Genomic DNA, 22,400 nt, shown 5'->3' with positions numbered 1-22,400 from the left:
TAGAAAGACCTGCCTTTGTACGTGCTTTACTAAGATGACACGGGCAAAAGGTTCTCCCTTCATTTCCGGTTATCTCTGGACCAATCAAAAAAAAGCTTTGGAAATGACGCCCAATTAGATTCGAGCGGTTTGCCCGTACCGAGCCCGTAACACTTTTCATCGACTCATTCTATTCCTCTTGTAGTTTCTATGGTGGCCTAGATAGGACGCGTTCACTTTGGCAAAATGACGCGTTTTATTGCAGTCGCGATTTGCGTAGCCGTCGCAATTAATGGGGCATTCACTGCCCAGTTAACTACCATCGGGTCCAGTGAATATTTGACGACTACTGACAGAATAAATGCAACATTACCGAACATTATCATCATGCTTATGGACGACGTAAGTTTAGCGTTGATTTCATATAAAAAGCCAGTTGCAGAACTAGAAGTATATACGCCTATATTAAAAGGTGGGTAAAAATGTCGACCTACCCTGCGAAATTTGAATTTATATGGAGACGAATTTCCTGTCTCGCGTAGTTTCGTGTTTTCGGTTTAAATTCGTCTGCTTTCAGACGACGTGTAACGAAATAACAGTTTCTTATTTGTCTTTCATATAAATTCAAATTGTGCTGGGTGGTCGGCATTTTTACCCACCTTTTCTTATAGACGTATAATATATCTCAACATTCATCTCCCTAATCATTAACATTAAAGGCTTTAAAACTCATGGCTAAATTACTATATATATAAAATTCAATGCAAGAGACACGATACTTCATGACTAAAATTGTTTAATTAAAACGTTTTCATTAGATTTAAAATTTAATCCGGGAAATATTTTCCAAGAATTATAAGATAAGTAGTATTTTCCGGGAATTATAAGATAAGGAGTATTTTCCAAGAATTATAAGATAAGGAGTACTTTTCGGGAATTATAAGGCAGGGAGCATCTTCCGGGAATCATAAGGCATATATAGTTTTTCCGGGAATCACAAGAGTGGGAGTATTTTCTTGGAATCACAAAGCAAGCAGTATTTTCCAGGAATTATAAGCAGAGAGCAAATTCCAGAAATCATAAGGCATGGAGTATCTTCTGGGAATCATAAGACAAAGAGTATTTTCCGGGAGTCATAAGGCAGATAGATTTTTTCCGAGAATCACAAGACAAAGAGTATTTTCCGGGAAATATAAGACAGGGATCATCTTCCAGGCAGGGTGCATCTTCTGGGAATTATAATGCAAGGAGTATCTACCGGGAATTATAATACAGGGAATATCATCCGGGAATCATAAGGCAGATAGTTTTTTCCGGGAATCACAAAGGAAGGAGTATTTTCCAGGAATCAAAAAAGGCAAGAAGTATTTTCCGGGAATTATAAGGCAGATAGTTTTTTCCGGGAATCACAAGGAAAGGAGTATTTTCCGGGAATCAAAAGGCAAGGAGTATTTTCCGGGATTCATAAGGCAGATAGTTTTTTCCGGGAGTCATAAGGCAGATAGTTTTATTCCGGAAATCGCTAGACAAGGAGTATTTTCCGGGAAATATAAGGCAGGGATCATCTTCCGGGAATCATAAGGCTGATAGTTTTTTCCGGGAATCACAAGAAAGAGAGTATTTTCTGGGAATCATGAAAGTAGAGGCTCTAATTAATATTATCTGTTTACCTGAGTACGTTCTTGGGACAAATCTTTATGCAGTGTAATTTTAACATTTTGGGCCATGATGATGGAGGAAAATTCGCGTCGATTCGAATCCATTGTCGAGCCTGTGAAGGTAGACGTTTGATTTTGAATGGTGTAGATGGATATGTCTCTCCTAAGAGGTATATCGCAATCTTCCGATGTAACTAACTTTTCCCGTGGGTAGATGGGATGGGGTGACTTGGGAATTTTCGGAGAGCCCAGCGAAGAGACACCCAATTTGGACCAAATGGCGAAGGAAGGAGCCCGCTTGATGGACTTCTACGCGGCAAACCCCTTATGCTCACCATGTAATTACGATTTTTTTGACATCCCCAGTTGCGAGCCCCGCTAGCTAATTAATTAAAGGCAGTAGTGTTGTAAGTCGGAAAATTACCGAGGCCTTTTTTCCGGAAAATTTTCCGTATTTTTCCGAAAAATATTAAAAACGTTTTCATTCCATGATTTGTCTAATATTGTTTGCAAATTTAAATAAAGCGGCATTTTCACCTCATTTTTTCTAATCTAAAAGTAAAACTAAACCTATAGACTAGTTTAAACTTTTTGAAATGTAACACTATTAATGTTTTGTAGTGTTTTTACTGATATTAGTCATTTTAAATCGATAAAAAGTTTAAAACATTAAAAACCCTTGAAAAGTAATTTATGTTTAAATTTTTTATTTTTCCGATTTGCGGAAAATTTTCCGCAATTCGGAAAATTTTCCGGAAAATTTTCTGGAAATTTTTCCGCATTTTATTTTTTCGGAAAATTAACAACCCTAAAAGGCAGTATAACCTTAGCAGGGAAGGTCAAGCTTCCGTCAATACTTACTCGTGGAGCGACAGTCGGCAATGAACTAGATAATTACCATTTCATATCCTGCTTCGAGGTTTATAGGATCGTTGGGAGATATACGCTACGTGTGTAAAGTTTGTGGTTCTACTTGACGTAGGTCGTTCTTAGCATCTGAAGAAAGACTTAACTAATAAAAAAGAAGTGTCTAGATAATTATTAAATCTTTAATAGTAGCATAAGTGGTATTACTCTAAGTACCCAAGACGCGCTGTTCTCTGGGACGTGTTCTCCCCCTTTTCGTGACGTCAGCACGTGAGGTGGTGCAGGGGGCCGTTGCGAGCGCGAAAAATCCTCGAGAGAATCAAAGAGAGAAAGATTTGAATTTTATTTCTGCTAGTGGCGCCCACTAGTGTGCCAAGCGGGAATTAACGGGGCGGAGAGTTAGGCAGGGTTAGGCCGTTTCCCTTGTATACACTCTTTTTCGCGGTCTTTTCGACCCCTCTTTTTGGCCGCCCGCTAGTCGGCCATTACCTGGAACCACCAGTGGGGGGTCTAGGCTCGAGTCTTTGGTCCCAGGATATGGAGAATGGGGGTTAAGGGGGGTAAATTCAACATGAACGCGCCCAGCAAAATTCCCAAAAAAAAGAGTGTATAGAAGATTTTGGGGGAAAGAATATTCAAAACTAACCCCCTCTCCGCGAATCGAGACGAGCCTCGGGAATCGAGAGGAAACTCGAGATACATTCGTTTTTTTTCTTCCCCTTCTGTTTTCTAGTAGCCGAGCACTCTTTAGTAAGCCTACCGCGGCAATGGTTAGCATTCATTTTAGTAGCAGGTATAGATAGTACTATTTTAGAGAGAGAGAGTTTGGCACACGGACAGGCATGGCCCCCATAGAACCCGTTCGAAGTTGGGTACTTAGAGTAATACCACTTATGATAGTAGTTATATGATATGATATTAGATCAAGGGTGGTGCTGCTACTTCTTACAGCGCGGGATTCGTGAGACCACTCTATAAATCGCGCAATAGATATCAAAGACGCGTTCTCTTGCAGAGAAGCAAGCGCCATCTATCTGGTATATAAGAAATTTTGACGGTCTCGACCTTCATAATGGCGAACTAGATCTTCAAGATGTTTATTTCGAAAATATATTGACATGGCGATCTCGCCATTGATAATGATGATATCGACTTTCAAAACGGATATTTTTAGTATCGAAAACTTGCTCAACCCTGTTCTAGACTGTGGCGCCATGAGTGACGGAAGCTTGACCTTACCTGCTAGGGTTATAATCCCTTTAATAATTAACATAATTATTTCAATCAAACAGCGAGAGCGGCGCTATTGACTGGTCGGCTTCCGATCAGAAATGGTTTTTACACAGATAATGCTCACGCTAGAAATGGTATTACGATACATTAAGATTACATTCAAATACCTAAGAATACGGGATAGAAGGGTTAGTCTCTGGCATAGTTAAAATAACTTCGTATATAGATAGGAAACTTAATGTTGTAGAAGTGACGCCAGAATTTTTACCGACATCTGGTGGCGGCACCCGAATAATATTATTTGGTGAAGTTCGCACTACTCGAAGTACGTACTAGGTTTTAGTATTTACGTACTAGAACCTTGGTGTAACGCAATCCCAATTACAAAGGCTTAAGCGAGCTATATGTATTAAAAGTACTTTTTCTTGAACTGAGAGCAAATTTAAAAAAATAGCACTAAAGAAATAGCATTCAGTAAAGATTTCAAGTTTGTTTTAAAGCTATTTCTGGTTTATTTGAAGACATTTACCTTCCAAAATACGTTTATTCTGGCGCAGTCACTAGATGTCAGGGCAATCTCGTGAGAGTCAGTTTGCCCCATTGAAGTTTCCTATCTATATACAAAGTTATTTTATCTATGGTCTCTGGTATCACCGTCGCATACTTCGTAGCGAAAGTTTAATAACAAAACCTAGACAAATCAAAAACGGACGAACTTTCGTATGCCAGAGTGGGATTAAAAATCTCTCCAGACCCATATTCTAAGGTACTCGAATGCATTCAATATGCATTACAAAGATAAATAAAGATACACAATATTTTGACTATGAAGGATACACTTCGACGGATATTGTGGGTGGAATTGCGGACAGCGAAATAGTGCTGCCAGAACTATTGGCTAAAAAAGGATATAAAAGCAAAATTATCGGAAAATGGTAAAATGTATCTCAAAGTTCATCGAATAATTGTTTTTAATAAAATTAAAAATGTTGAAAGGCATTTGGGGCATCAGGAGCAATATCTACCTCTAAAACACGGCTTCGATGAATTTCTGGGATCTCCCGATATTCATACGGGACCCTACGATAATGTGAAGACGCCTAATATCCCAGTCTTCAGAGATGATAAGATGATAGGCAGGTAGGTCGCTTACATTTGCCATCGTATCTCCATAAATTTCATCCTTTGTATCCAGATAGCTGAATAAGACTATCTACAATTTTACCAGAAATGTATTATCATAAGACTATCAAGGCCCCCCTAAGTTTGAAACGAATGAGATTTTAAGACAAATGACTGTCCAAACTGGCTACATGAATCCATCTGGTGGCGAAAATCTGAAACTTATGCACAAATCCTCCAATGCATGCTACCGGACAGGGTTGGACATAAGGATATTTTTTTTTAGTAGTCAGCCTGACTAGTGAGCGTCCTATCTTAATTTATTTTAGTAGTCACTGACTAGTGGGGGTAAAAAAGGGGGGTATGAAAACAAGAAGGGCAGCCAATATTTTGCTTTACCTGTCAGTAGTTTATTATCACTTGAGTTACAAGGCGTGATTTTTTAAATAAAATGGGATTGATGAATGATGAATTTATGATACGCCATATTCGCCATTATTTATCAATATTTAGAAGTGAAGAGAAGCACATTGTGAAAAACTAAATGAAAAGAGACTTAAAACGGTTTTAAGTCTCTTTTCATTTATCAATATTTAGGTAAATTTTTCACTAGTCAAATTGACTAGTGAGCCAATAGATTTCGATTAATTTTAGTAATCAGAGCATTTATTTAAGTAGTCAATTGCCGTGACTTGCTACCGGATGGCAAGAGGTAGTATAGGTGGTAGGGGTGAGGAGGGCTGGGAGGATTTGCACTTTTTCTCCGCCAGGTGGCCTAGATTCCATTCCCCCCCCCCCGCCTGTCTAGTTCTGAATACACGCGCCTTTATGCCCAATTCAAACTTAGGTTGCCTTGTTAGTCTGATGTTATTATATATCTCTAAGTGATAAGTAGTCATGACAATTTCCTGCTAATGTTATTCGCTTGAAACAGGTTCCCGCTGATTACTCAAACGATGTTTTGGAAAATATTTCATACAGTTACTTTTTCAAACGGTTACGAAGGGAAAATATCGTTTAGTAAATACAATAATGTAGTTATTTCGACTTAGGGATAATGATTATGTTGAGATGATTTTAGCGTTGCTTCCAATCCCCGTTTCAAGATTCGAACTAAAAACGTATGACCTAAATTTCTGTTAAATATTATTGCGGTGTAAATTTAAATAATCAACCGAGCATCAAGTCAATAGTTCTTTTTGTAAAGTAACGTGGCCTTCTTGTTTGAATGTTGCTCTGACGTCACAGTCTCTTACTTTGACAAGCCTACGAGCGCGCGCTACAGTGCAGTCGTCAGAGGAATATAGCTTTTTCCAGCGCGCGTGCAAATTGCTGGTGCGAAAAATAAACTAATAAAGCTGTGTCTTGTGACGTAAGAGCAACATTTTAACAAGTTGGGCCAGATAACTTTTTATTTCATAAAATCAACTATTACATTAGTTGCTCGTCCAGCAAATGGTTTGGGATGGTCATTGCTACCTTGCCCTCCCAAAGTTTGAATAAATACATTATTTATTATAATTTATAATTTACATTTTTGAGAATAATTTTTGATTCAATAATTAATTTGCTGAAGTAAGCATTAGTTTTCATTTTGAAAGAGTTTCAAATCTCGTTAAGCCTTGGCATATACTTACTGAAATTAATATTATCAGAAAGATTGAATTGGGAATAGTACCGCTAGAATGACAAAGGCGCGTTCTGAAATTTCGAGTCGGCGCATTCAGCCGTCAACTCTATCATTATACGGGTGGCACCATCTATCGCTTTCAAAGTACACTAGTACTATTAATTCAATTGTATGGGATATAGTTCCCGCCCCTAACAGTGGATGGCGCTACCAACAAATGATGGAGTTCTCAATTTTTCAAAAATTGTTTCGCGGAAGGCAGATTGAAATTGCCATTCTAGCGGTACTATTCCCAATTCAATGATCAGAAATATGTAATATAAATATTTCATGATAAAATGAAAGATGTACTTTCAATAGACGATATTTTTCATCCAAACAGCGGAAGCACACACCGCATCATGGCTGAAAATGTACCCCATGTATTATTTCACCTAACGATGTAAAACGCAAAAATTACACTGTTTCGGGATATTTACTTATTTTTAAACCATATTTTTCCAAAGTAATAGTTTATGAAAATCGGTATAAGGACATGTCGTCACCGTTAAAACAAAACCACGTAACTTGAGATACGTGGTTTTGTCAAAATTGACATATTTAGATTCTACACCCCAATTTAGGTATATAACATTAAAAACATTAATAGGTTGCAGTTGAATTTCTTTTTTTAAATCGAGAAAACATTTAAAAGTATCTTTGATATTCACAACGCATTTCGCGCAAAAGCTCGTATCTCGCTTATTTGCAGCTCCTATTTCACTTCATGACGCAAAACCACGTATCTCTAAAAATTCCCCTTTAGCAAAATATTTTTAAATTAAAATCCTCATAAATTCAATATTGAAACGAAATTATTTAACTATAAAATTAACTCGCGTGTAAAAATCTAACACGCGATTTCACAAGTCCCTGCAAAATTAGAAATCCATTTTTCTCAAAAAGGCCACCGAAAAGATACGTGGTTTTGTTTTAACGGCGACGATGTTGCAAACGCAGGGCCGACAAAAGGGAGCCCTTAATACTGGAGATAGCTTTACTTTTTTTGGGGATAAACCAGGTAGAAATGTACCTAGTTTGTTCAAACACGGGCCCCTAGACTGCAAGGGCTCCGGTAATTTGTATTGGGCTTATTCAATCGAATAACATTAAATTAGTCTAATTTATTAAAATTTTCAATCCCTATAGATATTACGAAGGAGACTTCAACATCACATCTGACGGGCAATCTAACTTGACCATATTGTACACACAGGTTAGTTTTGTTTTGGCCTAACTATATAGACTTTGTTTCGTGACAAAACGTGGGCCCTGCCAATCCGCCATTAGTGTTCCAACCTATTTACAGATAAAAATAGCGTTATCTGAAACGAAGAAATAATTCAGAAGGTTTAGATATCAGATAATCCGCATTTACGCTCAGATATTATCAGATCAGTTGATATTTGTCAAAATGCAAACCTGATAGTTTAAATCCGAAAATATTCTGAATTCATTGTAAAAACCAACTTTCAGATACCTCAGCTATTTTATATATCCTCTTTGGGATAATATATCAGATACAGTCCCGATTTTAAATAAATACGAAAATTGACTCATTTTCCTTTGAAGTTTTTAAAAGAAACCTTTAATATTTGTCGCCTGAGTGGGCGCTGAGAAATCAAGAGCCTAAAGTTACGCGCCCCCGAGGACCCAAATGGGCATCGCATCTGAGAGAGTTTTTCATACCCCATTCACGGCCGTATCGTTCATATTTTCCGCCTCAGTGGTCGCTGAGAAATCAAGTGCCCAAAGTTACGCGCCCCCAAGGGACCAAACGGGTATCGCGTCGGAGAGAGTTTTTCATACCCCATTCATGGACGTATTGTTCATATTTGTCCCCTCAGTGGTCGCTGAGAAATCAAGTGCCCAAAGTTACGCGCCCCCAAGGGACCAAACGGGTATCGCGTCGGAGAGAGTTTTTCATACCCCATTCATATTTGTCGCCTCTGTGGTCGCTAACAAATAAATTGTACTGTTTCGCGGGGACTTTACCGTAAAATGTTTATGGGAAGGGGAAAAACACCCTTTGATAAACCATAAAGGTTCAGCACTGGTATAGTTAGATAGAGGGAACTAATACCAATCGAACGACGTATCAATTACACTTTTATCAAATGCCGTTGATGAGCAATCGACTTTTCGCGGTGTCCGTTTCGGAGTTAGCCACCACCACCGATAACGTCAAGAGTGAAAATAACAGCCTCAATCCCTCTATGGCTAGATTCGCGAGGATAAAAAGGAATAACAATATCTCTATGTTGTATTAATATTTAATTAATAATAGTATTACATTTAGAAAAATACACAATGAACGTAGGTCACCTAAGGCTAAGCGCCTATAATGGCTCTCTGTTTCGTATCCGTCCTGCCTTCCACAAGGCATTGTCTCCGTTACGAAGCAAAGGCTTGTGAAAGGTAGGACGAAGACGTTACGAAGAGCAGTGACCCAGTGAGTGCCTGGCTTAAGCTATACACGAAAAGTTTACCTTCTGACTTCCTATTTAAGAAATTCCAAATGAAATTGTACTTTTCTGTGCTTATTTATAAACAACATTATGTGGTTTTTTTTCGTCTGTTCTAGGACTAAAAGTGTACTCTTTTTACCGTAAAACGTTTTATTCGCCTGTTCCGGTGATGATAATTACTGCGGCCCATAAAATATTCGATTGTTCCGGAGTACTAGGGCTACTCTTTTTACTCCTTCTGAAAAGGCGCCTGTGTAAAGGAGTAAATCGGATTTGGTCGTCTGCTAGCCAGAATGTATCTGCTAAAAAGGCCACAGGCAGCCATTTTGGGAAAACCTTTTTACCCTGACTCAAACTATTCTCCACCACAGAATCGGAGTAAAATGACTTCATAGCCTTACCCTTCTTACCCTACTCTAAAATCCCGCAACAAGCGCAAAGAAACCACCCAATAATAGTCACGACTTCTACAAAATGGTGGCGCCCACATTTTGGCTCGAAACAAAATCTAAAACGTGATTACCTAACAAATCAAAGACGGTAAATTCACCCCAGTAGCGGCGCTAAGGTTTTTTTCATAGGTGGGCTAATTATTTTGTGGCCCCTAAGAATTTTGTGACCCTTAGCGGGAACCTTGGATTGACCATATTTCGCAAAAGTGGTAAAATCGAAAAAACCCAAAATTGTCCAGGAAGCGAGAAGAGCACGTCGTTTTATTGTTGCGGCTCGCGTCGCGTTTTCAAGGACCCCCTACTGACCTTGTATCTGACCTGGGATATTTCCCTAAATTCTTATAAGCCCCTTTCTATTCAAATTTATCTCAATTTCCGCTACCTTCCTCCCGAATCAATATGTTTATGGTCTACTACCTTTTTGAGTAAACAAATTGATTTTGAAAGATTTTTTCCAGAAAAAGTTTTTTTGCCAATAAAAAAATTTCTAGAGATAATGAAAATTAATAAATTAAAATATGTGGCCTCTTAATTATGAATATGTGGCCCTTTTAATATAAATATGTGGCCCCTCTCAGAAATGCAGGGGGGCTAAAGCCCACCCTTAGCGCCGCTACTGATTCCCTAGCAGCCGTTCACATTCGACGCGTTTAAATCCTTGAACTCTTCTTGATGGAAGAAGATACGCGTCGAATGAAACGAAAACTCCATTCCGTGGTTAATGAAGGGCCGGTGCACTTAAAACAGGGCGCCGTGGACTTCATTAAGCGGCAAGCGTCTTCGAAAACACCATTCTTCCTTTACTGGACACCCGATGCGAACCACGCTCCAACCTACTCTTCCGGATCCTTTTTCAAAAGCAGTCGAAGAGGAAGGTCTCTATTTACAACCAGCTTTCTTTAATTATTCTTCCGGGCGTCAATTAAGAGAATGAGCCAATCCGGGGGGGGGGGGGGGGCACTCTTTTAATAAAGAGGGGGGAGGGGTCTTTTTCCAAAAAAAAAAAAACAAAATCGAAAGAACCTCTTTCTAGTGAAATTTTTTAACGTCGGATTTAGGTACGGCGATTCAGTGAAGGAGGTGGATTCCAGTGTGGGAGTCATTCTTCAAACCCTGAAAGACCTTCGGATAGACAAAGACACTTTTGTTATCTTCTCGTCGGACAATGGGCCAGCTTTGGTGTCCGGTCCCGAGAATCAAGGTACGTATATAGATTAAATTAAACCACATATACCTCTATCGTACCTACCACTGATTTTAGCCCGAGTTTAAACAAAAGGAGCTTACTTTAAATTAAAGTTTAAACTCCGCGGGTGGTATCTAATATATGTCTGGAATGTGAAGTTAAAATAATGGTTAATTGAATAAGTTATAATCCCTGGTAGTTCGGTCTCGGGGTTGTTGAACGGTGATCCAACGACCCTTGATAAACTGGTTTAACTTAACCGTACCCCCCCCCCCCCCCAAAAACGTATGGTCGTACGTACAAATATTTTTTTTATTTTTTTTCAATGGTGTACCCTCCCCCCGAAACAAAATCCTGGCTACGCCATTGCCAAGATTACCACGTTAACGTAAATAAAAGTGCGATTTGATGATTGTTTAGGAGTATAATACTAAAAATACGATATAATAAAGCTTAAAAATTATACATTAAATATTTACTGATCACTTTGAAATTTACGCAATAGGCATTTCTAAAATGGATTAATATAACACGTGCAGGATCCTTTAGGAATTCAACAGAAAGTAGGCGAAATTCGAAATTTTCACCGCCGATTTACCGGAAATTCATGCTAGTAATTTTCCGCCAAATGTACTAGATTTTTTGCCTTTACTGAGTATACAATGAATGAAAACAAGTCTAGGTGGCGTAACGGCGCTATAGCTTCTCCGAGGTAGCGCCTATGATCTAGCGTCTGCTACTGACAAATTTAAAAGTCATAAGAACTTAAAACTTATCAAAATCTAAGCAAACGATGCAAAAATAATATTAAAATGCAAGTATCATTATTTATAAAGTCAAATTTACGAATAGCGATGAGGCAAAACTAATAGCGTCTGCTTTAGCCCCTACCTATCTAGGTTTCAGTGGCGATAGTTTTCGGTCGCGAATAAGTTAAAGCTGTTTCTCCAAGATTTCACAATTAGTAAACCGTAAATGGATTTTTTTTATATTCCTTGACCTTTAAAAAGGTTGCCATGGAAACTAAATTTTGTGATCGCGAGCCACGAACTAAACTAAATATAGTCAGAATCGTGCGAGTTTTTAACATCTCACTTCCGTTTCCCATGACGCGTTTTCCGTGACGTAATTAACGTCGTATGAACAAGCTTTCGTTAAAGATAGTACGAACCAAATCAAAAATCGACTGCTAAACACACGCTACTTGATCCACAGTAAGTTTAATCATTATTTATAAAGTCAAATTGACGAATAACGATGAGGAAAAACTAATAGCGTCTGCTTTAGCCGCTACCTATCTAGCTTTCGATGGTGAACCAAAGAGGGCGTAGCGATAGTTTTCGGTCGCGAATAAATATTCTACATCACACTTTTAATATAATTTCAGCTGGCAGTAGCGGACCCTTCTTGTGCGGAAAACAAACCACGTTCGAGGGTGGTTTCCGAGAACCGACTATCGCGTGGTGGCCCGGACATATCAAACCCGGAACGGTAACATCACAACGAAGCGGAGGGCTTTACATTCAGTGAAATATCTTTATCGCAGGTCAGCCGGCAAGCGTCGACTGCGATGGACATGTTCACGACCGCCTTGGAACTAGCGGGCATACCTATCCCAAATGACCGGGTCATAGACGGGGTTAGTCTGATCGAATCCTTAACGACTGGTAAAGAAACCACCAGGTACGATACATATTTTCCAAAAAGGAGAAGATCCTATCAACTACGAGCAACAAACGCAAGGAGAACGCAGCTAGCCTTTAAACACGCTAACGCAGTGTTGCATACAAATTTCATTGGACGAACCTTTACTCTGAACGTTTTACGGAAAGGGGGGGGAGAAAATTCCGGAATTTTCCCCTTCCGACGGCAGCAGGCGCTAAAGCGTCTAACTAATGAAAAATGTACACAAGAAAATGCACGACTTTTGACGGGTTGCGTTCTCCTGGTGTAAGTGCTGTGTTTGTTGCCCCTAGATCTCAGTATGATCTTATTAAATATAATTCATATTGTGATATTTAAAAATATTGTTTAACTTTGTACTATGAAAACATGAAATGATGAAACTTAGCAGGAATATTACCAAAAAAGGTCAGGGATATTGCCAAAAAAAAATAATCAGGGATAACCTGGATAAGTCAGGGATTTGAAATCTGAAAATTTCGTACGAACCCTGTTTAAGATACCGACTGATCGTAATTTTTAACGCTTTGTTGGGTGCTGTGTTTGTTGCTCCTAGCTATCACGGGGGGGGGGGTTAACGCCATTAGAGGTCCGATTTCTTTAAATACCAAGTTTTAATAAGTCAGCTGGTGCCAACAGTCTTTTTTAATTATCTGAAAACAGAAAAAATTTAAATCTTTTGACAAAAAATTAACTGGCGCCATCTAGTATAAATAAAAGCGTTAAAATCGAACCTCTAATGGCTTCGTTCTAAATGTTTGCTTCCCTGTTAGCAATTTGTGAATCGATCTTTTACCGAAATTATTCATAGCGTCATTAAATGGGGGAGAGTAGTTGGGGGGGGGGAGTTTTAATATTTTAAAATATTTGTTAACGACGCCTCGTAGGCCGATCTTTTACTATCGAGGGAATCAACTAATGGCGATCCGGTATGGACTGTACAAAGCTCACTTCTGGACGTGGAGCGGCCCGCAAAGCGAATATGATCAGGTATGGATTTTATGCAAAAATAGAAGAGGCTTCGAGGGGGGTGACCGTGTTACCCCCCTCTCGTCTATGGCTTCTCCGTGCACGTAATGCAAAAGCAGCGCCAGCTGGTGTTTAAATGAGGAAACAATGATTTCTTTGGCTGCTCTCGCAGGGTATAGATTTTTGCCCCGGGCAGAGACTCCCCGGTATCACCGATCACGTCCAAAGAAATTACAGCGCTAATCCCATCTTATACCACTTGGGAAGGGACCCCGGAGAGCGCTTCCAAATCAAGTAGGAAAGAAATATATCAATATTCCATTCTTCATTCTATTCCTTCGTATTTAAATTAAATCGGCCACCATTACATATTTGCGGGTTTTTTTTGGAATTGGAAATTTTAGACATGCCTCTCAGGAATATGTGGATGCAATTGAAGTAATTAAAGTGGAAACTAAAAAACATTACGATAATCTCGTACCAGGAAAACCCGTTTTGGACTATTGCGACGATGCAGTGATGGTAATATCGCTATTCTTCAATTTATATTCTTAACTTTAGACAAATAATATACTGGACCTGAATTTAATTGCGCGCTTAGTTCTTTAACGGAAGCGCCACGGTGTCCGATAGTGGAAAAATTTCCACTCAAATATTAAAATAACGCGCGCAATATAAGCCAACGACGTTATGTCATCTTACGATTTTAGACAACGTGTGTCGTATTTGGGAGGAAACCTTTCGCGATTCTCTCAGTAGGAGCAGGGTTGTAGAGAAAAATTGCGTTTTTACTTATGATTCGGGATCATTAGTTTATTCAAGCCTAAACGATACACAGAGTAAAAATTACCAAACCAAAAATCACGTAATTTTTTAGCGGACATTATGAAGAAAAAATGATTTAAACCCGTAAAAAAATATTCTTTAAAGCCTCTATAAAATCGTATAGAGAGTGATAGAGGGCAAAAGGGGTTCTATAACCTATAGAGTCTTCTATAGCGAAAATCATAGGAAAACCAAGAATCAATTCTACAAACCATTCTTTAGAATCTATTTAAAATAATTTCTATTAAAACTCTTTAAGGCTTATATATTTAAGTATAATTTTGACCTGAACTTCTTAATAGCTAATGTATTTAAAGTATTACGATGCTTCTTAAGAAACCATTTAGTATCTTAATAGAAACTCCACTTTTTAAAAAGAAGTATTCTTTAAAATGCTTATAGAAGCCACTAATATAAAACTAAAAAACCTTTAAAATGTTTATAGAAAACCCTTAAAATCATAAGTAAGTTTCTAAAGAAATTCTAAAAAAACATTTTAGAAAAATGACCCATTTTCCACAAACATTCTATAGCCACATTCCATAAACATTTTATAGAAATAGCTTAAGACTACTCTATGAAATTTTTATAGATCAACTCTATAAAATACCTTATAGAAATTTTTTGTAAGGGAATATTTGAAAAAGTAGGACTTACAAAGGTGACTACCCAAGGTGGTTATAACCGATTTTGTTGAAACTCGGGGCTTAAGTAGACCTTATAGTAGTATGAAAATTCCCAAAAGGGAAAAATTGCTATGGGCTCAGCGGCGGCGTTCGGAAAACATTTCTGTGGGGGCACGGGTAATTATTTTTTTATCCAAAAATTTGTATACTTAAAACTAAAGCAAGGAAATGTACAGCTCAAAATTTTTATTACTATATATATTTTTTAAGTGTTCTTTCTTATATCTCATCCGTCAAGAAATACATTGATAACAAAAGTTAAGTCGATATCTTTAGAAAAATATCTGTGTACATGGCTAGATAATTAAGCCCTTCTTGGCCACATTCTTAACGAAGGTATTTTAGGTAAAATAGGGTACACGACGTGGCGATTTTCTGTTTGGACGAATCTATCGAAATCAATTTTACGGTTATATCATCTTAATGCTACTTGCATCTGCAATCTCAAAATAACTTCTGTAAAAAGACTGAATTCCGACCCAAATAAAGGCAGTGAGATTATAAATTTTCCCCTGATTGCTATTTTTCCTCAATTTTATTTATGTGGGGGCTCTGCCCTCGTTTGTTTTTCCCTGTGGGGGCTCGAGCCCCGGAGTCCCCACGGGATCGCAGTCACTGTATGGGCTTTAGTTTTCCCATGGCAACCGAAAATGTTTTTGACCTCTACATTTAAAAAAGCATGGGATTTTCTCGGTTACCCAAATTTCGTTAAACTTTAACCAAAAATAATAAAGTTTTCTCAAAATTCTTGAAAATTTTACCTAAAAATAGGTCAAATTCATCTTTTTTGAGTAAGGTTTGAAAATTTAATTTTTTCAAATTTTTTAAGTAAGTAAGTACCCTGTGAAGAAAATACCATGCTTTTTAAATGGAGATTTTTTGTTTTGAGAGTTCAAAAACATTTTCGGTTGCCATGGGAAAACTAAAGCCCATTGCAATTTTTCCCTTTGGCAATTTTCATACTAACATAAGGTCTACCTAACCTCCGAGTTTCAACAAAATCAGTGATAACCACCTCGGGTAGTCTCCTGTTAGTAAAGGCCCGTGCGTTTGATATTTTCGCAAATATTTGGGGTATCATCATATAATTTAAATAACTCTTTAAAGCAAAAACCACGCATTCATCTAGTTTTTGCTTTAAAGCGACTATTTACAGACTTAAATTTTTTAAATTGTACGTACAGTATAGCCGATGCCGCCGCTGAAATATTCCACATAACTCTTCAACAATTAGTCAATAGAATGTATATGGTATGCCCTCGGTAGCCTATTATAAATTTTTGGAATCGGAGAACAAATAGTTAATTATTTTCCCATTTTAGTGGTTTTGGCCGATTTTTGCCTAAAATGTTAATTTTTTTTTAAAATTAAGAGCGACTTGGCTGAATAATATATTTTTAGTTAGTACTGCTCATTTCTAAACTATAGTTTCGGTTGCATTAAAAAAAAATTAATTTTAAGTGAGAATTCTGGCCAATTCGCGGGACCCCACAACCATCGTACGCACTATTGTTGTATTTGAACGAGGGGCTAACCACTCTTAGAAAGTCTGTACACCGGATTACGCTTAGATTAGCACTGCCAAAGGTTGGCAAAAAAACCGGCTTTTTTAAAAATTGAAAAAATCCGGTATGGCTAAATCCGGTTGTAACCGGTGGTTTAAACCGGTTAAAACCATTAATAAAAAATGCTCAAATTGCTTATATCAAGCCCTCATTGCTCAAATTTCCCGATTTAAAAATTACGTTTTTGCGCGTGACAGTACCTTTACATTGTGAGGTATAGCAGACTGATTTACCCGCTTTTATACATGTACCCTAATATGGCAGCGTATTTTCACGCGCAAAATTAATTTTAAGATACCCTAATTGCTTATATGTTAGCTCTCATTACTTGCGACAAAAAGTGAAGGTTAAGTTTTGTCAATGTTTCTAATTAATTTCTCAATTTTTTTATAAAAAAAAAGTGGTTTTAACCATGGATTTTATTTGGTGGTTAAAACCGGCTTAAACCAGGGTAGTTTAATCCAGTCTGGCTGGCTCTTGCCAGCCCTGCGGGGACTTCAAAGATTACGCGTAATCCCATTAGTACAGTTAAAGGTACGGCTCTGTACACCGATTACGCGGAGTGATCAGCCCCTCGTATTTGAATTTCGTGACAATTTTTGAAAGCGCCATCTAACACGTTCGTGTTTCGCTACCTTATTTCCAAAACGAAGTAACTCGAAAAATTCCTCTCGGGTTTATTAAGTTATTGATTGAAAATTTGTTCAAATTTAAATTTAATATTTAAAATATAGTTATAACATCGGTGGTATAGGCGCTTAAATAAATCATCCTTCAAAGAAATCGCCAATAAATATTTCCGAGAGCCAGAACCCGCAACTTCCGCAAGGTATTGTTTATATAGTGCTTGTTGAAATAATGGAAACTTTTCACCTGTAAACAGAGCGCCGATTTTTTGCCAAACCTCATTATGTCAAAAAAGATACCTGGTTAAAAGGAAACGCCATGGGGAACGCTGTGTTGCTGCCGTTTAGGCGAAAAATGTCCATTATTTTAACAAGCACTATATAAACAGTGAGTCCTGGCTCTCGGAAATATTACTTCTTGGCGATTTCCTTGGAGGATGATTTATTGAAGCGTCTATTGTGTGTACTTAAATGTCCCAAAGCGCTAATTATCTCATATCCAATTGGTAAATTTATATTACAAAAGCTTAATAAATGAATACAATACACTCTTTTACGAAGTCGGCCATTTCATTACAGGCCTAATTTAAAATAGTACAGGCAAGGGCGCCTGCACGTGCTCATCAGCTCGAGACGTCGCGTGCACTTGACCGCGTGAAGCGGCCTTGCATGCGCTATTTGAAATCAGACCTGTAATAAAATGGCAGCTCTCACAAATAAGGATATAAAAGAGTGTATAGATCGAGTCCAAAAGTTTATGAAAATTGCTTTCTACTATCTCGTGAAGACTAACTTCCGTACGTCATAACGTCATCAGCAATTAAGCCTGGGATAGAAAATATTGAAGAAAGGAATTTTGACCCACTAAATTTCGCAATCAACTTTTTGAAATTTTACCTCATTACTTTCAATTATTGTAGCCTTGGGCTCCACCTGGTTGCGAAGAATTGAAGCAATGTTTGAAAGCTCCTCCGTCTAACCTACATCTGTGCGACTGGCCCCATTAAATCGAAATTATTAATGAAAGAAATAGTTAGAAACACACGGAAAGAAAGAGAACGGTTAGTGGAAACATTGTTCTTTCTTTATTGATTTGGTGACACATTTAGCAAAAGAAAGCATTTCTCTCCTCTGTTTAGAAAAGCTTCAACCGAATTTTGAAGTTCAGTCGTACACTTTTAAGCAATGCGTGATTTTAGAATATTTTTTTTGTATTACATTAGATTCATTTTTTTTTATACAGAAATGTAAGCGATTACTTTGTTAGGTTTTCTAAATGTGATGTTTCCTATTTTCATCACGTACAAAATAAACTTTTTTAAAACACTGTAGTTTTATTTATTTGTTTATTTATTTATTTGTTTTTCCCCATCTATAACGCGTGTAACCTTGGCTTTCAAATTATTATTTTAGCGTGAAAATTATTTGCGCGCGGAGTGGTATTTTGTAATTAAACTCAAAAATTAAGTATTTTATAAATTCACGTACATGGCAGTGATTTTCCGCACGTACAAAGCATTTGTATTTTAAGTTTAATTGCTCGTGAACTACAGCTTGTAATCGCGGAACCTTTGGGTTGCCTCTTAAATGGTACACACTTTTTTTCCTTTATTAGTAATAATCTCCTTATTTGAAAAATATTGCTTACAGAGCTAAAAAATGTCTTCTTCCTTATTACGCTTCAAAAATACAAAATGATATGTAATTTTGCTTTTAAGATTCCGAATTAAAAGCGTATGGCTTAAATTTCTGTTAGATATTTATTGCGTTGTCCATTGAAAGAATTATGTAACTAAAAGGATTCCAATTCGTATAAATAATAATATATTTGGGTTCAGAGATAATATGTGGGTGTTACCTTAATTTCCGGAAGAAAAACCACGCCCACCGCCAATTATTGGGTAATCTTCCCTCTTTTCCCCGGTAGACGGAGAATATCGTCCGGGAATCATTAAAACAGAGGCTGTAGTTACAGTTACATATTCTACGTTAACCTGTATAAATTCTTTGTATGAAATATTATATCAAGAAGGTATTTATTTATATTTAGAAAGAATGACTTATGTGGGAATGATTTTTAGCGTGGCTCCCAATCCAATACATGCTCGAAAAGTAAGCTCCTCCTTCAAATCCGCCCTATAACTGACGTCTTCGATTGCAGTATAGGGCTGTGCTATTAGCGGTTTTAGGCTATCGAGTCGGTTATCGAGTACCAAATTTTTTCATCGAGTATTCGAGTCGAGTAATCGAGTATTTGATTAAGGGGAAACTTTCTCTTATTCGAGTCGCGTAAGTAATATTTTTAACGAGTCGGGTTATCGAGTACTTGATTAGGAGCTGGTAATATTCAAGAAATAATGAAATTAAATTTAAAAGGAGTAGAAAGTAACTTTCAATGCTGTAAAATATTCCTATAATTTAATTGAACCACAGTTTGCACAACTTTGTCGGTACCATTTATTACACCCAAAAAGTTGTAAAAATCCCTCTTTGAACTTTGAAGCAACGAGGATTGAAAAAACAAATACTCGGCCAGTTTAGAGAGCAGCTTATTCGAGTAATCGGGTACCCGAATATGCAAATTTTTGGTACTCGGTAATCGACGAGTATTCTCCAATTACTTATTCGAGGTCGAGTTCGAGTACTCGACCTCAAAAAAGGCCGAATACTCGTGACGAGGAGAAATGCGATCATAATAACCGAAAATCGTCTGAGCTTAGTCATTATCCCTAAGTTGGAATAAATATATTCTTGATTCTATTAAATATTAGAATAAAATAAAAACAAAACGCTTTAAAGACCATTAAGTTTTCTTCCCCGACCTGTTCTCATAAATGACAAATTTCGTGCGGTGTTTCTTCCCATTTAAAATATAAGGATGAATAAGCAAAATTGTTCAAATATAGGTATAAATCGATACGTTTCATTATATAAAAAGGTTTAGTTCGTACTACAAAATGGTGACTCATAATGAAAACATTACAAACATCTCAATTATTATTTTTTTCACCTTAACAGGACGTGAGAAGGCCCGCTAAGTTTTATGTATTTTATTTTAGTATTGATATTTACGTGGTAGATAAATTTGAAAGATTTAAAAAGAGTTAAACAATTTTTAAATCGTTCCACCATAAGAAATATCACAAAATGATGAGTAATTGTAATTTATCACAGAGTAATTAGATAAATTTGGCCTATCTTGTTTGTTTTTCCAGTAGGGGTCAATAATTTAAATTTTACCAAGTCCATTGACGTTATATTAAAATTAAATTTATAATTAGCATTCCAAAGTCATATTTATTGGTATATAAAAATATTTCCCAATATCCAGCACCTGGTCATTCATATCCGTAACTAAATTAAAATTAAATTAAACTCGATTAAAGTCGCTTGGCAAAATTTAAATATAAATTAGAGGCGGGTATATGTTTAAGTAATTTGGAAACGCGTTTTGGCCTACTATGGTTTTTTTTTTCAAATATCATTATATTTTTTTATAGGTTATTATGAAAACTATGAAACTAAAGCGTAGCTAAACCTGTGTCACCTTTTTGTTTTTACACGATTCACAATATGCCACCGTATAATTATTATTATTATTATTATTATGGTCAATATTTCTTTGTCTTTTCAACATTATTTTCGCGTTTACACGCTTTGGTAATTTATTTTTTGCTTTTAAAAAATCTAAATCGGTGGTTTTTGTTATAGGTTACGTTTCAAATCCTCCGTTAGAAGAAAAACTCAATGGCTAAGGCCCATTCTACAAATCAAAATCGTGTTGAGTGTTAGAAACAAGTGCGGAAAATTCTGTCGAATCCGCGGATCGCTCGACAACGCCGCCAAAGGGGGGTGAGAAACTCGTAGATTATCCCCCCTTTCGCCCGTGTTGCCAGGCGAACCTGTAGAAAGTTATAGGGCGTATTACGTATTAATGACGTCAACGGGTGCTAAAACGTCGTCCACCATTTTGTAAATTTTCTTGCAAAAAAATGAAAAAGATGCGCGTAAAGAGGTTCTTCTTGTCATTTTTTTGTTCGTAAGAAACCATTATTTGCAGTTATTATAATTTGATGTTGGAACTGTACAATAGACACTTTGCACACAACTGGAGATCATTGTTCTCTGCATTGTTTATATCGGATTCAGCGTCCGCGCGCGCGTCCAACTCGATGGCGAGTTTGTCCATATATTCCTTTTCGAGAGACGCGGGCCTGTTTTTTTGTTTATTTGTTGACTAATTCGCGTTGGTTTAGCGTGTGTAAGCGTTGACGAGGGGGAGTACACGCAAAAGACACACACACTGAAGAAGCGGTCTTTGTCTTCCGTCGCTAAACTAGCCAGTTTTCACTTGGTTGGGTAGTAGATATTTTCTTGGAGTACGTCGTATCCAAGGGTACCGGTTGCGGAGGGATGGTAGACTCCTCCTGGATAGGGAGGTGGTTTTTCGACCACTCGCCCGTCTCCTCCGGTGCCACCGCAGTATCGGGACTGACCTGTTAGCGCGATGTACCCAAACGACACTCACCATCAAATAACGATCACCCTTTCACTTAGGGTTGCCGCGGTTCGGTTCGGTTCCGGTTCTTGAAGGAACCGGAACCGAACCGATCAAGACAAATTGGAACCGGAACCAAACCGAAAAATAGTAGGAACCGAACCGAGAACCGAAACAAAAATTGGGGAGAAAACTGTAAAGCTATTTTCACTTATTTCCACATATTTGGAAGTAACATAAAACACGCGGCGAAATAAAAACCAATAGTTTGAACAAAAAGAAATTAAGTGATTTCTAAATACGACGGTTTTACCTTCCAATTGAGAACATAGACATAATAGTCCTTGTCACTGTTGTCAGTGGTTTATTTATTCTTTTTCACGTCTTTTTCAAAAGTAATAGTATTCGAAAAGTATTCGGTTCTTTCGGTTCGGTTCTACATGGAACCGGAACCAAACCGAAGTGGCTTCGGTTCCCATTTCTCGGAACTGGAACCGAACCGGGAATTTTGGTTCGGTTCCGGTTCCTCCGGTTCTAAACAGCCACACTAGTTTAACTAAGAGCTCGTGACTCCTATGTACCTTACTACGTGGGAATTACGTTTTGTACGGATTCTTCAGCCTAGTCTGATGACTTAAGGAATTGTTGGTTCACAAATTAATTACAATGAAACAAACATTTAGAGGATCTCCATTAGAGGTTTGATTTTAATGTTTTTATCTATACTAGGTGGCGCCAATTTCACTTTTCGTCGGTAAGGGAATAAATACCTATTGAATTAAAAAAAAACTAATTTTGGTCGTTCACAAACTGTGTACTGCTGTGCTCTGGGAATGAAAACAATAACGTGTAAATAACCTGTTAAAACTATCTTGTCGACTCAGAAGCGAATTAACCAATAGGCTGAGTAGGCT

The 22,400-nt window shown here is 37.5% G+C and overlaps 2 protein-coding genes across 3 annotated transcripts in view; one reads left to right on the top strand and one right to left on the bottom strand.

The window, feature by feature from the left end:
• Positions 1-167: 167 nt before the first annotated feature.
• LOC149927171 (N-acetylgalactosamine-6-sulfatase-like) lies at positions 168-18,319 on the top strand. The gene is made up of 15 exons (XM_090159205.1): positions 168-381; positions 1,852-1,975; positions 3,797-3,871; positions 4,570-4,672; positions 4,734-4,877; positions 7,678-7,744; positions 10,196-10,323; positions 10,507-10,649; positions 12,022-12,125; positions 12,181-12,317; positions 13,205-13,307; positions 13,459-13,580; positions 13,691-13,808; positions 17,909-18,049; positions 18,128-18,319. The coding sequence occupies exons 1-14, from the start codon at positions 226-228 to the stop codon at positions 17,993-17,995; spliced, it is 1,611 nt and encodes a 536-aa protein (XP_090015331.1). The 5' UTR covers positions 168-225; the 3' UTR covers positions 17,996-18,049; positions 18,128-18,319.
• A 1,337-nt stretch (positions 18,320-19,656) lies between these two features.
• LOC149927170 (uncharacterized) overlaps positions 19,657-22,400 on the bottom strand; it is a 53,468-nt gene continuing 50,724 nt past the window's right edge. For both annotated transcript variants that reach the window (XM_090159203.1, XM_090159204.1), the window contains exon 6: positions 19,657-21,484. In XM_090159203.1, the coding sequence (XP_090015329.1) occupies positions 21,320-21,484 (165 nt within the window). In that variant the 3' untranslated portion in view covers positions 19,657-21,319. The remainder of the gene's footprint in view (positions 21,485-22,400) is intronic.

The sequence above is a fragment of the Leiobunum rupestre genome, chromosome 9 (genome assembly GCF_980474605.1).
Source record: "Leiobunum rupestre chromosome 9, qqLeiRupe1.1.hap1, whole genome shotgun sequence".
NCBI classification, from domain to species: domain Eukaryota; kingdom Metazoa; phylum Arthropoda; class Arachnida; order Opiliones; family Sclerosomatidae; genus Leiobunum; species Leiobunum rupestre.
This window is presented reverse-complemented; position numbering and strand designations above follow the sequence as displayed.